Source organism: Dipodomys spectabilis, unplaced genomic scaffold (genome assembly GCF_019054845.1).
Source record: "Dipodomys spectabilis isolate Male_0828 unplaced genomic scaffold, ASM1905484v1 ptg000001l, whole genome shotgun sequence".
NCBI lineage: Eukaryota > Metazoa > Chordata > Mammalia > Rodentia > Heteromyidae > Dipodomys > Dipodomys spectabilis.
Window position 1 is genome coordinate 3,412,698 of NW_024870678.1, and position 14,774 is coordinate 3,427,471.

General features: G+C 39.3%; 1 protein-coding gene across 1 annotated transcript in view; it reads right to left on the reverse strand.

Annotated features, from left to right (window-relative positions):
• The window catches only part of Ak9 (adenylate kinase 9), a 91,233-nt gene that overhangs the window by 944 nt on the left and 75,515 nt on the right, over positions 1-14,774 (reverse strand). Inside the window, exons 33-42 of the mRNA XM_042693545.1 lie at positions 14,128-14,341; positions 12,602-12,803; positions 11,254-11,400; positions 10,951-11,171; positions 10,101-10,297; positions 8,442-8,611; positions 8,132-8,230; positions 5,414-5,516; positions 3,516-3,630; positions 2,513-2,710 (exon numbers count right to left, since the gene is read on the reverse strand). Of these exons, the coding sequence (XP_042549479.1) occupies positions 2,513-2,710; positions 3,516-3,630; positions 5,414-5,516; positions 8,132-8,230; positions 8,442-8,611; positions 10,101-10,297; positions 10,951-11,171; positions 11,254-11,400; positions 12,602-12,803; positions 14,128-14,341 (1,666 nt within the window). The remainder of the gene's footprint in view (positions 1-2,512; positions 2,711-3,515; positions 3,631-5,413; positions 5,517-8,131; positions 8,231-8,441; positions 8,612-10,100; positions 10,298-10,950; positions 11,172-11,253; positions 11,401-12,601; positions 12,804-14,127; positions 14,342-14,774) is intronic.

Sequence of the window (14,774 nt, forward strand, 5' to 3'; positions counted from 1 at the left end):
TAGCTAGGATTATAGATGTGAGCCTCTGGCTCCCAGCTACTCCTTCCTTCTTTTCAATACATATATATGGTTTTGAATGAATTGGGAATCCATGAAGTCACCTCTACTTATTCTCCCCCCCTCCCCTCTTTCTCTTCCCTGTTCCTGTCTCTCCTCTTTCTCCTCTCTCTCCTTTCTCTCTGTCCTGGGGCTTGAACACAGGGCCTGGGCACTGTTCCTGAGCCTCTCTGCTCTCAAGGCTAGTGCTCTACCACTTGAGCCATAGTGCCACTTTTGGGTTTTTCTATACTGAGGAATTGAACCCAAGGTTTTATGTATGCTAGGCAAGCACTCTGCCTCTAGGCCACATTCCTAGCCCTTCCTTCCTCTTTTTAAAAAATCTTTAAGGGCTGGGAAGTTGGCTCAGTGGTAGAGCGCTTGCCTTGCATGCGTGAGGCCCTGGGTTTGATTCCTAAGCACCATATAAGAAAAAAGCCAGAAGTGGCGCTGTGGCTCAAGTGGTGGAGCGCTAGCCTTGAGCTGAAGAGCTGAGGGACAGCGCCTAGGCCCAGAGTTCAGGACCCACGACCGGACTCCCCCCCAAAAAAAAATCTTTAAAAAATTTATCATGTCTTTTGTGTTTGTATTTTTTTGTATTTACCACTTTTGTGGCACTCATGATTGTGTTTTTGTATATCATGTTGTTCTATAGATCATGTTTTATAGTTATCCTTTTTCTGGTATTCATGCTTTGCCTTTACCATTTTTGTATTTATGTATTTTTTTGCACTTGCTTCCCTCTTTAATATATCAACACATATGCTAAAGTCTTAAAGGCATTATCTCTTCATCTTCTAGGATATATTTTACCTCCTATTTTTTACACCTGCCTCCTTCCAATGCCTTAGTCTAAGGGGACAAAGAGAGCACTCTGGTACAACAGACCAGAGTTTTGAGAGATTTGGTTCTGAGAGATTTCATTTTCCTCACCTGCAAAATGATGCCAACTTGGTGGAATTGTAGTGGGATAAACAAGATCAACTATGTAATGGGTTTAGGGAGCACCTGGAATGGTTGCTGAGACTAAAATGAGCACTATTATTATTACTTCGACTTTCAGCATCAGTCTACAATAGACAGTTGAGGATTTCTAAGTTGCCTGGCCTTCAATATTGTTGCCCCAAGACACTGGAGTATATGAGGACTTTCCAAGTACAAATTAGGAGAATTACAATCTGATGTGGCTCCATGTACCCACTGGTTAAATTTTAAGCTTATTTTGATCTACAAGCTTTACTCAAATTAATCTCCCATTTCCAACTATTTATTTCAGCATTTTCTCCCTCTCACTGTATATGTTTCATGCATATAATGTATTTTTGTCTCCACTTCCAGATTCCCAAGATGTCATCTATACCATCCATGATTTTGAAACTGGAGGTATAATTACCAGCCCAACTCAACTCTTGAATGTTTTACTAATTTTTATTAAAACTATCCCAAGCCACACATAATACCTTTCATCCTGAATTGTTTCCAGATTTTTTTCATATTTGTAAGGGGACCAAGTGGAATTGGGGGAATTCTGCCACATTCCAGGACTTGGCTGGCCCATTTGTTTTGTGTTGCCACAGGATTACAGTAAAACCTGCACAGATCCACAAATGAGATGTATACTTTGGAGAGTAAACCAATAGATTAGTTCAAGCATCTTGAATGAAACGCCACTTACAAGGAAAGCTGGCTATCAGAAATAGTTTTAAGGGTAGTGATATTTTCAGGTTTACTTATGTATGTTAAAAGAATGGAACTTGCCATTGGCTAGAAATTGATCATTTAACTTCAAAGAGTGTAGAGGAACTAATGGGACCAAAAAGTGTTTAGTCAGCCAGGCACTTGGGACAGATTAATGCCTGTAATCCTACTACTCCAGAAGCTAAGGTCTGAGGATTGTGGTTTGAAAACTCCAGATAGTTTCTAATTATAAAATAGTGTAGACAACATGCTTCTGTGAATACTTAGAAAAGGAAAGGACACAGCGAATTAGTTACTGCAAAATCATTTATTTTATTGAGAAATGTTATTTTGTTTTTAAAATTACAAACAATTCATAAAAAATTTCCATTTTGTTTATGTCAATATTGATCTTATTTCTTGAAGCCTTCTAACAATCAGTAATTTTTTTTAACAGAGGCTGAGTATTCTACTGAAAATGTTAAAAGGGAAAATAAGTAGTAAATTTTTAAGCAAGTTATTTAAGTAGTCTAAATGCAATTCTAATTGCAATATCTATTTTGTTAAAGTATCAAAGTTCAGACAAAGAATAATACACATGAGTATTGTTTTAAAGTTTATCTTTACTGCACTTCCCTGGTTGGCAAACCTTTGCATCTATTTGAAGTCTGGCAACTAAGGAATCTGAGCCAGGAGGGAGGATGTACTTGATTGAAGGCCATGTTTTCAAATCTGCCTCTCAATTTTGATCACTTGGATGTTCTTGAGCTTCACATTGCAGTAATATAAGCAAACTAGCTATTAACTGGGTCTATATTTCTTAGAGAGAGAAAGGTCTGTAACTTATGATCAAAGTCAATGGCTCGAAACTGAGGTTCCTTGTATTTTCTGGTCATCTTGGCGCCCAGGTATGTTATGAGTTCACATCTCTCCATAAACTGGTCCATCTTCTTCTTATACTTTCTTCTTATATATTCAGAACTTTTGGGATTAAATGCTGCAGCAAATTTCACCAAACTATGAATGGTTTCTTTTAGGTTAGTGAGTTATTAAATCAAAGAAAAAGAATGACTGTGTGATTGAACTGCCAGCTATAGCAGATTTGACCATAAATTGCCCGTATTCATCTTTTTCCATAGCATAGAATATTGAGAGCTGACTTTATTTGTTATATTCCCTGGATCCATGCATCCATGCATCCATGCATGCATGCATGCATGCATCCATCCATCCGTCCATCCTTCTGTCCATCCATCCATCCATTTTTGTGGAATTGGGGCTTGCCATGTCCCCAGTCCTTAGTCTATACTTTTAAAACAGAAACTTAGAAAGGCACAGCTCATACATATAATCCCAGCTAGTGGGAGGTTGAGATAGGAAGGAGCAGGTTAGTCTGGGCAAAAAGTTAAGGAGAACCTTAATCAAAGAACAAGCTGAGTATGTTGGTTCACACCTATAGTGTCAGCTACTTAGACGGCAGAGGTAGGAGAATTATAATGAGGCTGGCCTAGAGCAAAAAGCTGGAGATCCTATCTGAAAAATACCTGAAGTTAAAGTGTGGCTCATATGCAAAGCCCTAAGTTCATACCCCGTTAGTACCAAACAACAACACATTAGCAACTTGGTTTGGATATTTTTGAATTACTTGTATTTTGTGAGCATGAATATGCTTGCACACACACACATACACAAACACACACACTCCAACCAAATCAGCAACCCATGTTAACAACCCAGTTTATCACATATACCACAACCAGTATGAAATCAGTTCTGAGCAACAGAGCATGAAAAATACATACCTTTGAGGTGAAATGCTATATAGAGTAGTGCCGATCTCCTTATACTTAAGAAAGGGAACTTTGGCTTCAGGCATCCTACTGCATTCATTGCTTTAATTAGAGAAGTTGCGATACCCTGAAGATAGAGAATAATTTAAATCATATGTATATCTGAGTTTGGTTTCTTCACCTCAAACAGAGTTGGGGATGTGGCTTAGAAAAATAGTTAGATGGCCATGTAGCCAACAGGTCATAAACATAAACTACATTTGATTAGGAAAAATGAAGGGCAAATTGGCTCAGTGTCCACTGGATGATGGATAAACACTTGGGCTTTATTATGTAACTCTTTTTTTATGTCTGACATTTCCATAACAAAACATCAAAAAAGATAAAAGGGGATGCTGGGTTTTGAGTTGTTTTGGCTCCTCTTAGTTTCCATTCTCAGGACTGGCCAGCCTGCCTCTAACTCTAAGGATCTTTGGCGACCTGAGTAGGAATCCACAGACTACTACAGACAAGTGCTCAGAGCAAGGAAGAAGGTAAGGAGCTGTCCTGACAAAATGTGGATTTATGAGAACACTCCCTTCTTGATGCACTCCACCTGGCATTTTGATATTAAACCAGACTGACAGCTAACTTTCTAGGAAAGCAGAAAGGACAGGTGGTTAGAATTTGTGATAAAAGTATAAAATTATCCTTTAGGCATTTATTTTATAAAAATAAAAAAATTAAAATGGAATAAAAAATAAAAATAAACAAAAAATGGAAGTTGACAACTGATAAGCTTTAATTTTCCTTTTGGTATTACTGGAATCTCAACTCAGGGCTTTGCACTTGCATGTTCACTTGAGCCATAACTCCAGCCTTTTTTGCTCTAGTTTATGCTTCCAGTTAGGTCTCACCTTTTTTTTGTATAGACTGTCCTAGGGCCTCTATTCTCTTACCACAATCTTCTCCATAGCTGGGATCATAGGCATGAACCTCCATGCTTGGCTTGTTTACTGAGTTGAAGTCTCTCTAACTTTTTGCCTGAGCTGGCTTTGAACCACCACCTTCTTCCTGATTTCTGCCTCCTAAGTAACTATGATTTGACCTAAGGCTTATTATTTTTTTAAAAAAAGAGGTAGATTCAGATAAATGGGATGTGACTTGGGTAGATAACTTATCTGTATTTGGGACAAGGGTTTTGTGGCCCACCTGTTCTGGTTCTGTAGTTCAACTCTTAAGCAGTAAATGAACCTCTCTGAGACTGAGCTCCATGCTTTAAATTATGAAAAAAAATTCCCTCCCCCACAGTATAACCCCTGCTTTCCCTGTATTTGATGTTGGTATAATTTGTGGAGGGGAAGGGGAAAAACAAATCGTTTAAATAGGGATACAGGTGGACCCATTGCAACAATGAGATGTACAAGTCCTTATGTCGAAAATGAACATTACAACTTTGGTGGGGGGACAGGGGGGTGGGAAGGATTGGGTGGAGAGGCGGGGGGAGGATGGGAAGGGATGGGAAGGGGAAACAAAGGAGGCTACAACGCTTGATAAGAAATGTACTCATTATCTTGCCCATGTAATTGTAACCACTCTGTACAGTATTTTCACACAAAAAAAATTATGAAAAATTTTATAGACACTAAATTTTTTTAAAAAAGGAGCCAAATTACATATTCAAGCCAAATATAAGTAAGTTTGCAGCAATCTACTGTCTCTTTGCTTTAGTGCAGATATTTAGGAATTAGCTATGGAAATTGGAGCTTTTCACATTTTATTTTTTTAACAACTTCCCATAAACAAAGTAGGTGAAGAGTGCACATACAACTTAAAACTCAGCCTTGAACTTCACCACTATCAAAAAAAATCTACTTTAAAGATACAACATTTTCTTATAATGTGTGTTACAGAAAATCATGCAATTAAACCTGTTCCAGATATCCAGGCAAAGGAAGACTAGTAAGGGATATGGGTTCCTTTAATGGAGGAAGTTTCTGTGGAAGCTTCTGATCCCAGTAGTTCATTGGTGACCTAAGAACACAAAATTCATTAGCTGAATGCTCACAAATATACTCATTCTGCATGCATAGGAATGGGAATATACATAGACAAACAATAAAGCTCACCACTTGTTTCTCATCATTGGAGAAAATTATACAAGTGAGAAGGAAGACTGGAGCTCCTAGAAGTTCATAGCCACCCCTCCGCCATCCCTACTCATCTATTATCTCTCTCTCTCTGTCTCTCTCTGTCTCTGTCTCTCTCTCCCTCTTTCTCTTTCTCTCTGTGTGTATGTGTGTGTGTACTAGGGCTTGAACTTGGGGTCTGAGCACTGTCCTTTAGCTTTTCAAGGCTATCTCTTTACTACTTGAGCCACAACTCCACTTTTCTGGACTTTTACTGGTTAATTGGAGATGCAGACTTTCCCATCCTAGCTAGCTAGCTTCAGGTCTCAGTCCCGAGTAGATAGGATTATAGATGTGAGCCACCAGCATGCAGTTTAATTGTTGTCTTATTTTTTATAGCAACTATACAACACTTACTGGGGGGAGAGGGGATAGCTTTTTTAAAGACAAGATCTCACTCTAGCGCAGGCTAGCTTCAAACTCGCTGTCCTCCTGCCTCAGTCTCTGCAAGTGATGGGCTTACTAGTATGCTCCACTATATGGGTTAAATATTTTTTTCTTTTTTTTAAAATTTTATTTATGTGATATGGAGGAATCGAACCCAGGGCCTCATGTATGTTAGGAAGCACTCCACCACTAAACCACAATCCCAGCCCCCCAAATCTTTCTTTATTCTCCTTGAAATTCAAACTCTCTGAGTATTGCTTTCTAGCTATAGGACCAGTGGATGGACCTAGCTAGGATAGGACTAGCTATGGACCTCAGCTGTCATCACAAACAGGACCACACGCACTGTCTTCTTTTTCATGGATATGCCTCCCATCGAAGACTGTCCCTGATCATACTTTGGGTCCCCATGGCACCCTCTCTCCAGTGGTTCTACCATAGCACTTTCTCTTTCTCTCTCCCTTGGATCTTCAGCATTTCCTACTTTCTTGGTTCCCTCTCATGCCTCTATATCTGAACATGCCCATATTTCCCCCTTAAACAAGAAGAAGTCTACCTTTACTTCTTCTTCCTTGTATCTCTTCTAGCAACTAACAGCTCCCCACTATGTGCAATTAAACTCAAAAAGCCTCATTGGCAATACTAAGCCACTGTACAAGGTCTCTCTGCCAGTGACATTTGGTTGGTCTGTATGGTACTTTTGTAGTGAAATTGAATCAGTTACGAATGTTTAAAATCTAGGAAGATTAAAGAAACATTTAACCATTATAACTTCTTGTAACCCCTGCTGGTGGGGTCGCTACCACTTCTGTTCTACATCCAAGCTTTTCCCCCAGCTACTCTTCCTCCTGGCCCTGCAGCTATAATCTCTGTAATGTCTGTAATCTCTGGTGAAAGGAAAGCTCTTCATTTCCTGTCTGGCTTACTGCGCCACACCTGCCCCAGTGTGCTTAACTACTTTTGCTAAGACCACCTGCTCACGCCTTCATCTGGCAGTTGTCTCGGTCCTTGTCTGGCCTGACGGCTCAGAAGTCTGTAGGTCTGTCGTCCCTATCAAGAGTGTCTCCCCTCTGCTTCCACCTCCCCAGGGTTTCAGTCTCTCCCTAAACTCTCCTGTGGACAACAGGATTACTCTATCAGCTTGTAAATGGTATTCCTGCTCTTCATCCATTCTCATCACCCTTCTCAGCAAACTCGATTCTACCGCTGACCTAACTTAAAACCAGACAGTGTATTTGTCCTGCCTGTATGGTTAAATCCAAGAGCAGTGTGGTGGTATTACTGGCCTTCCACACTCTAGCTCTGCTCACTCCCTTCAGTCTCACCTTTGTTTGTTCACCTTCTTCATATCACATTCAGCCAGGCTGAATTTCTTGCGGTTCCCTAATCCTCAGGGCTGCAGATCCCTCTGTTTGGAATCTGTTTGGAATCTGTCCCTCTTTCCTTCTTCTAAGCTCTCTAGTCCTCATTTGGACAATTCAGTCATGCCTCTCTGCTGTACTTTTCCAGAACTGGAGGCAGTTCCCCACCCTGGAAGCTCATCACATTCTGTTGTGGTCAGGTAAATCTATAGCACCCCCAAGCCCTGGGCTTTGGACAAGCACTAGTCCTTCTTCACCATCGTATGTGTGTATATGTGTGTGTTTATGTATGTATATATGTGTCCATGTATATATATATATATACATATATGTGCATGTATAGCATATAGTATATATAATATACACACAACTATATATACAGTATATGTACTATATATACTATATAGTATACTGTATATACCATATATAGTATACTGTATATACTATGTATACATACTATATGTAAATATACATATTATATGCATACTATATGCTACAAACTACACATATACTACATATTGTAGTATATATATATGTAGTGTATATAGTATACGTAGTATATATACTACATATACCATATGTGTAAGTATATATGCTCTCTTTCTCTCTATATCCTTATATATATATCACTCTCCTCCCCTTCCTAAGTTCCCAGCATGGTGCACGGAATATAGAGAATACTTTATAGACATCTGGGATCTCATAATCTCACCTCAAAAATTTCTGAAGTTTTTCTTCACTCTCACAAATGTATATATGCTCTCGATATTCTACGGCATACTCATTATTACCAGGTACTAGGGCTTCATATCTGAATGGCCAAAAACAAAACAAAACACCCTATTGTGTAATTAACATTTAGAAACAGGTAAGCAAAATGTCAACAAGGTTTTTGTTTTCCTGCCTATGCAGCTCAAGGAAGAAACATTTCCCCAGGTAATGAGCACATTAGGCTTGTGGCATGACGCACTCCTTGCAAGTGGGGTTATCATTCTGCACTTAGGTGAGGGGCAAGGACTTGCCTTTGTTGTCCATCCTTATAGGTCACTGGACAGTAGCCCTGGAGATCTGCACACTTTGGGAACCGACTCTTCAGCTCCGATGCTGTCAGTCTTTTGGGGATCATGTCATCAGACAGGAGTGGGTGAGGTGCTAGAGGAGGCACATATAATTCTGGGTTCTCCAAAAATTTCTGTGAAAAAAGAGCCACAAGAACAAGACCATTGAAAACAGCCAATCAGAATTTCACAGGGGTTCTCCTGGTTCTTTTTAGGAGCAGTGTTCTGACTTTCGAATTGTCTGAGAATTGCCCTCCATATTGCAGTAACATTCTCTAATAGGCAATTTCTTGTTTCACCCATTCATTCATTCAAAACTGATTTGCTGAGCTTCTACTGTGTGACAAGCACTGGAAAGTGCACAGTTATCTGCTGGCCCATCTTCTTGACCTGCTGTATCATCAACTGGTTGCATTAACTCACTGAATGACAGGTGAGTTAACTTCTCCAACATCATTAGTTACCATTTTATATAGATGAGGGAGTGGAGCAGATACATTACCTTTAAGGTCACTTCTAGTTTTTGTTGGTGTTGGTGTGTGTGTGTGTGTGTGTGTGTATAATAGATTTTCTGACCAGGCTGGCTGCAAACCTTGATCCTCAGATCCTCAGATCTCTTGAGTGGCTAAGATTACAGTTGTAAGTCATTACTGCCTGGCCCTTATTTCTAGTTTTAAGTTTCTGTGATTACTAATAAGTAAGAAGGAAAACATAAATAGACCCTTTAATAAAGAAATGAAAAAATTTCTAATTCTTTGGAAGAAAGTAAAATGCTGAGGCATCTGTAATCATTTTTTACTACTGCCTATTGTATATTATCCAATTATGGACATCACAACATCAGAGTAAAACTGTATTTGTAGTTTATTAAACTGGACTACCATTAGCTTTCTATATCTGTGGGATAAACAGTTGTCCCTCCATATCAGTGGGTTTTGTATCTTCGGATTTAAGCAAATAGAATAAAAATATTTAGAAAACAAAACTGGTCTTGAACTGAACATATATAGATGTTTCCTTTCCTTTCCCCTAAGTAATACAGTATAACAGCACTTAAATATATTTACATTGTATCAGTCATAAGTAATCTAGAGAAGATTTAAAATATATGGTAGGATATACACAGGTCATATACAAACAGGACTTCATTTTACATAAGATGGGGAATCCTGGAACCAATCTTCCACAGATATTAAGGCACAAGTATATAAAGTATCTAGGGAATTTTAGTAATAGAAAAAAAATTAAAGCTCGGGAAACAGATTGGCTCTCACTTTCTTTCTGTAGCCTGAATTCGGAGTGGAATCCCTGAAGGATGCCTCCTGTATGCTGAGCCCTTTAGGCTCAGCACCCTCTTTGTGTGAGACTCTTCCAATGTGATAGGCTAGCTAAGGTCAAAGGTTCATCACTAACCAGGCACTTCTACTATGTTTCAATATGTGCTCTGAGATGCAGTCTCAGGACTGTTTCTGAGTTCTTCACTGGCCAGAGTCACAGATTGCAGTAATGGGGCTCCTGGGAATTGCTGGGTGTTCCCAGGTATGACAACCCTTGGTATCTGATGACTTTCAAGAAAAATAAGGTGTTTTCTTAGTAAATATTTGGAGTTAGAAGAAAGCTTACATTTAGTTTTTCCTTAGAACTCATTTTATAATAGTGCCCCCTGAATTCTGCAGCAAATTCCAAGGAGTCAGTTCCAGAGCAGTCAATTAACTCATTGGATTCTCCCAGGCTGACAGGGCAGTACTGTCCAAATTCTCCCAGGCGAGAAACCAGCTCTTGAGGTGTGATACATAACTTGTCGATGCAAGCAGCTTTTCCTATTATTGACATGTAATTATTATATATGTGGAGATTATTTATTCCTATTATTAACATATAATTATTATAACAATTATTAACATATAACTACTAACATAATTATCTGTCTGTCTGTTTTCTATCTATGGAGATAAGAGTCTTATAAACTTTCCTGCCTAAGCTGGCTTTAAACCATTTAAACCTCAAATCTCAGTCTCCTGAATAGCTAGGATTACAGGAAAGATCCCACTTTTTTTTTTTTTTTTTGTCAGTCATGTGGCCTGAACTCTGGGCCTGCGTGCTGTCCCTCAGCTCTTCAGCTCAAGGCTAGCACTCTACCATTTGAGCCACAGTGCCACTTCTGGCTTTTTCTGCTTATGTGGTACTGAGGAATCGAACCCAGGGCCTCAGGCTTGCAGAGCAAGCATTCTACCACTGAGTCACCTTCCCAACCCAAGATCCCACTATTGCATGGAGTTTAGTTTTCAGCATATGAGCTGTAGAGGGTACACAAACATTTAGGTCACAGCACCATGATAATTGGGATAATTGGTTAGTATTATTTAAAATATTAATAAAGATAGTCAAGACAATCATTCAAATTTAATGAATTGTGGTAATATGGGCCAGATAAAGTCACATTTTATTTTACTTTTTTCAAATATTTCCTTACCTTCTTTTATTCTTTCCATGTATGTCTGCATGTATGTATTCACCATCTGAATGTTCTTAAGGACTTCATTCCATACCCACCACTTATTGTGAAATCCATCAATCACATACCAGTTCTGATGCTGTTCTTGGTAATATTTCCTAATATCAATAATATTTTTTTTGTACTTTGCATTCTTGATAGCTATAATCTGTGCACTATTGTGCAATGGGTAAAGTAAGCTAATAGAGAAACAGAAGAATAAGAAAGGCTGTTAACACATGAAGCTCAGCCTTTTGTCATTGTTTTAATCATGCATATTACCTTTGCTCACTCTTTTTATCCAAGATCAATCGTTTGAAAATCTCCTTGGAAGGCACATCCATTTCAAAGATGATCATGGGAATGATTGACCTGTCTTCTAAGAGCTTCATTTGATATGCAGTTACAGGGTACCCATCAATGACAACACTAACAAAAAGAAACATACAAATTAAAATTCCAGATTTCTTTTCTCTCATTGTCTTCCATCTTCCAGAGCAGTCTACTTTTTTTTCCAGGTCAGTCATGGGACTTGAGCTCAGAGCCTGGTCACTGTCCCTGAGCTTTTTTGCCCAAGACAAGTGCTCTACCACTTGAGCCACAGTTGCACTTTTTGGCGATTAATTGGAGATAAGAGTCTCATGGACTTTCCTTCCTGGGATGCCTTCAAACTGCATTTCTCAGATCCCAGCCTCTTGAGTCGCTAGGATTCCAGGCATGAGTCACCAGTGCCTGGCTATCATAATCTTAATTAAACCAGGGGATTCTAGGCCATTTATTTAGGCTCGAGGGCTCAGTGTTAGGCTTCCCTGGGGAAAGCTTTTCCTATTGCTTTTGGCGAGAGGCTCTACTGGAGGAGCAATGGTCAGGCAGTGGAGGGTTAAATGAAGAAAGCCTGAGCACTTAGCTCTGTTGTCCAAATGTAGCAAAAAGAGAAGGACATTGCTCCCTGGGTAGAAATCTGGGCCAGAGTGAGAGCAGCCAGCCGGGCAAGTGAGGGCTGTTCCTCCAACCTCCTCCGAAGGGGCAGTGAGAAGTGCTCCTGGGAATGGAACTGCTGTACCCTCCTCTGTGGCCTAGGAGTTTTCATTCCACTCAGGGTTGCTGCAAGGAGTGATGTTGCCCATTGGCTTATCTTACATGTGAATTTTCAAGCCAACTTTTACCTTGACAGAAAAGTAAAACAACCGGGCACCAGTGGCTCACTCCTGTAATCCTAGCTACCCAGGAGGCTGAGGTCTGAGGATCTCAGTTCAAAGCTAGCTCGGGCAGGAAAGTCCATAAGATTCTTATCTCCAATTAACAACCAGAAGTGGCTCAAGTGGTAGAGCACTTGCCTTAAGCTAAAGAGTTGAGGGACAGTGCCCAGGCCCATAGTTCAAGTCCCATGACTGACAAAGGAAAAAAAAAAAAAAAAAAAAGAAAACATTTGCTCAGAATTTAAGAATTAGAATGAAGCCTTTAGTTGTTTTTTTTAATCCAGAACTAAGGACCAGACTCAGAGCCTTGCACTTACCAGGCAAGTGCTCTTCCACTGAGTGAAATCCCTAAACCTGAATAAATCCTTTAGAAAAACAACTTCTTGACTGGTGTGCCTCCCTCTTCCCCCTCCTTTACCCCTTTCACTTACCCCGCAGTGTTACAAACGCTTTCCATCATGGAAATGTCTAAGGCTTCAATAGCCAGTTCATCGGGAGCTGTCATTCCTTTATGAAGATGCCAATTTAACATAAGTGCCAGCTCTGTTTGGGGGAAATTGTTTAATATGCCACGCATAGCTTCTCCAATTGACAAACGCTTTAAGCCATACTCACTTACAAGTCTTTTGGCAACTGAAAAACATAAAACAACTTTTTCATTTCACATATTCATCTGTTACTTCTAGCCTCTGGTTGGTGCCATCAATAGCAAGGCTCTCTCAAAACTTCTAGAATGGAATAGGGGGCCTAGGAATCAGGATGAAAGAAAGAGAGGTAGGGAGAGTTGACATGCTTCAAGCACAATAGATATGTATGGAAGTGTCACAGCGAAGGCCATAATTTATATAAATAATGTATGTTAATAATTACAATAAAATAGATCTGTATTCTTTATTCCTTTTTGATGATAAAGATTATATCCCTTAGTAAAAAAAAGAAAATAAAGAATGAACTAGGAATCTGTGTTTTCTCCTGCTATGGAAACTACTACTACTACTACTACTACTACTAAGAAGAAGAAGAAGAAGAAGAAGAAGAAGAAGAAGAAGAAGAAGAAGAAGAAGAAGAATTACCTTTTGCTTTAATTCTTTGAAAGTTTGATGTAAGTTTTCTCTAAAACTACCTGATCCTGGGCTATTTTGGAGTTGGGTTTGTTTCTGACTGTTTTCTTTCTATGCTACAGTTCTGGTCTGGATTGATGCTCAGAGGCTCCTGTGTTGAGGGCCTAGTCCCAGTTCTTGGTGCTACTGCAAGGTGTAGAGCCTTTAAGAGCAGGGGCCAGTGGGAGGTTTCACATCACTAGGTCATGCTTTTGAAGGGGATTGTGGAATCTGGTCTCTCTCTCTCTCCTTTTCTTTCTTTCTCTATCTTTTTGTGTGTGTGTGTCAGTCATAAAGTGAAGAGCTGTCTTCCATCATGAGTTCCTTGACATGATTTGCTGCCAAGCCACATGTCCAAGGGCAATTAAACCAGCTGACCATGGACTGAAACCCTCTGAAACTGAGCCAAAATAAGTCTATCTGTCTTTCTCTCTTTGCCAGTCCTGGAACTTGAACTCAGGGCTTGGGTTCTGTCCCTGAGCTTCTTTTGCTCAAGGCTAGCATTCTACTACTTGAGCTACAGCTCTACTTCTGACTTTTTTGATAGTTTATTGGAGATAAACATCTCATCGACTTTAATGGCTAGGCTGGCTTCAAACTACAGTCTTCAGATCTCAGCCTCCTGGGTAGCTAGGATTCAGGTGCCTAGCCATCTCTGTTTTCTACAAGTTCATTATCTCAGATACTTCATTATAGTAATGGAAAGATCACTAACCAGCTTTTCATCAAGTTATTGGCCTATCTAATGATGACTGCTTTTCCATCTCAGTTTTGCTAGTCGATTTTCTGGAGAAGCGGTGCTAGGTTTCAGGAGATAGTATCATGTTCAAGAAAGACATAGACAAAAACATGCTTACCTGTGGTTTTCCCAGATTTTGGTGGCCCCACAATCATAATCCTAACAGGCACAGTGGCCTTTGGTTTAGGTTGCCGGATATATTTGATTGGATTCTTCATAAATTTTTCTTTAGTTGCCTTACTAGATAAAAAATAAATATACTGCCGATGGATTACAGGGTAACTTGGATTCAGTGCATTTCCTACTGGTTTGAGTGTATCTCCTTCACTTAGCTGCAATACAATTGAATTTGTAAGTTGCTTTCAATTTATACACCATTTCTTTCCAATAGATTTGAAAGATATTGTAAAATAAGAAACAAACCCTTTCTTACATAATAAAGGAAACTATAAATATTAATGTGTAAAAAGTATGAATTACTTCATATACAGATGCAATCAGGGTAACATTTCCTAACTGGCTTCTGGCTATAACAAATACAGTTCTTCACCCTTTAGCATAGCTTTAGATTTTGGTTAGTGAATGCTGCATCCAGGGACTGTAAGACACTTGTATATATTTATAGGCTTATCTGTCCTCGTACATAGATCCATTCTTAAAGTGCTGTTATAGATTGACTTTATTTTTCCCCTACAATATTTAGCTTGGAGCCCTAATTTTCCAATTGGCTGTTATTTGGAGATAAGGCCTTAAAATTATTTTATT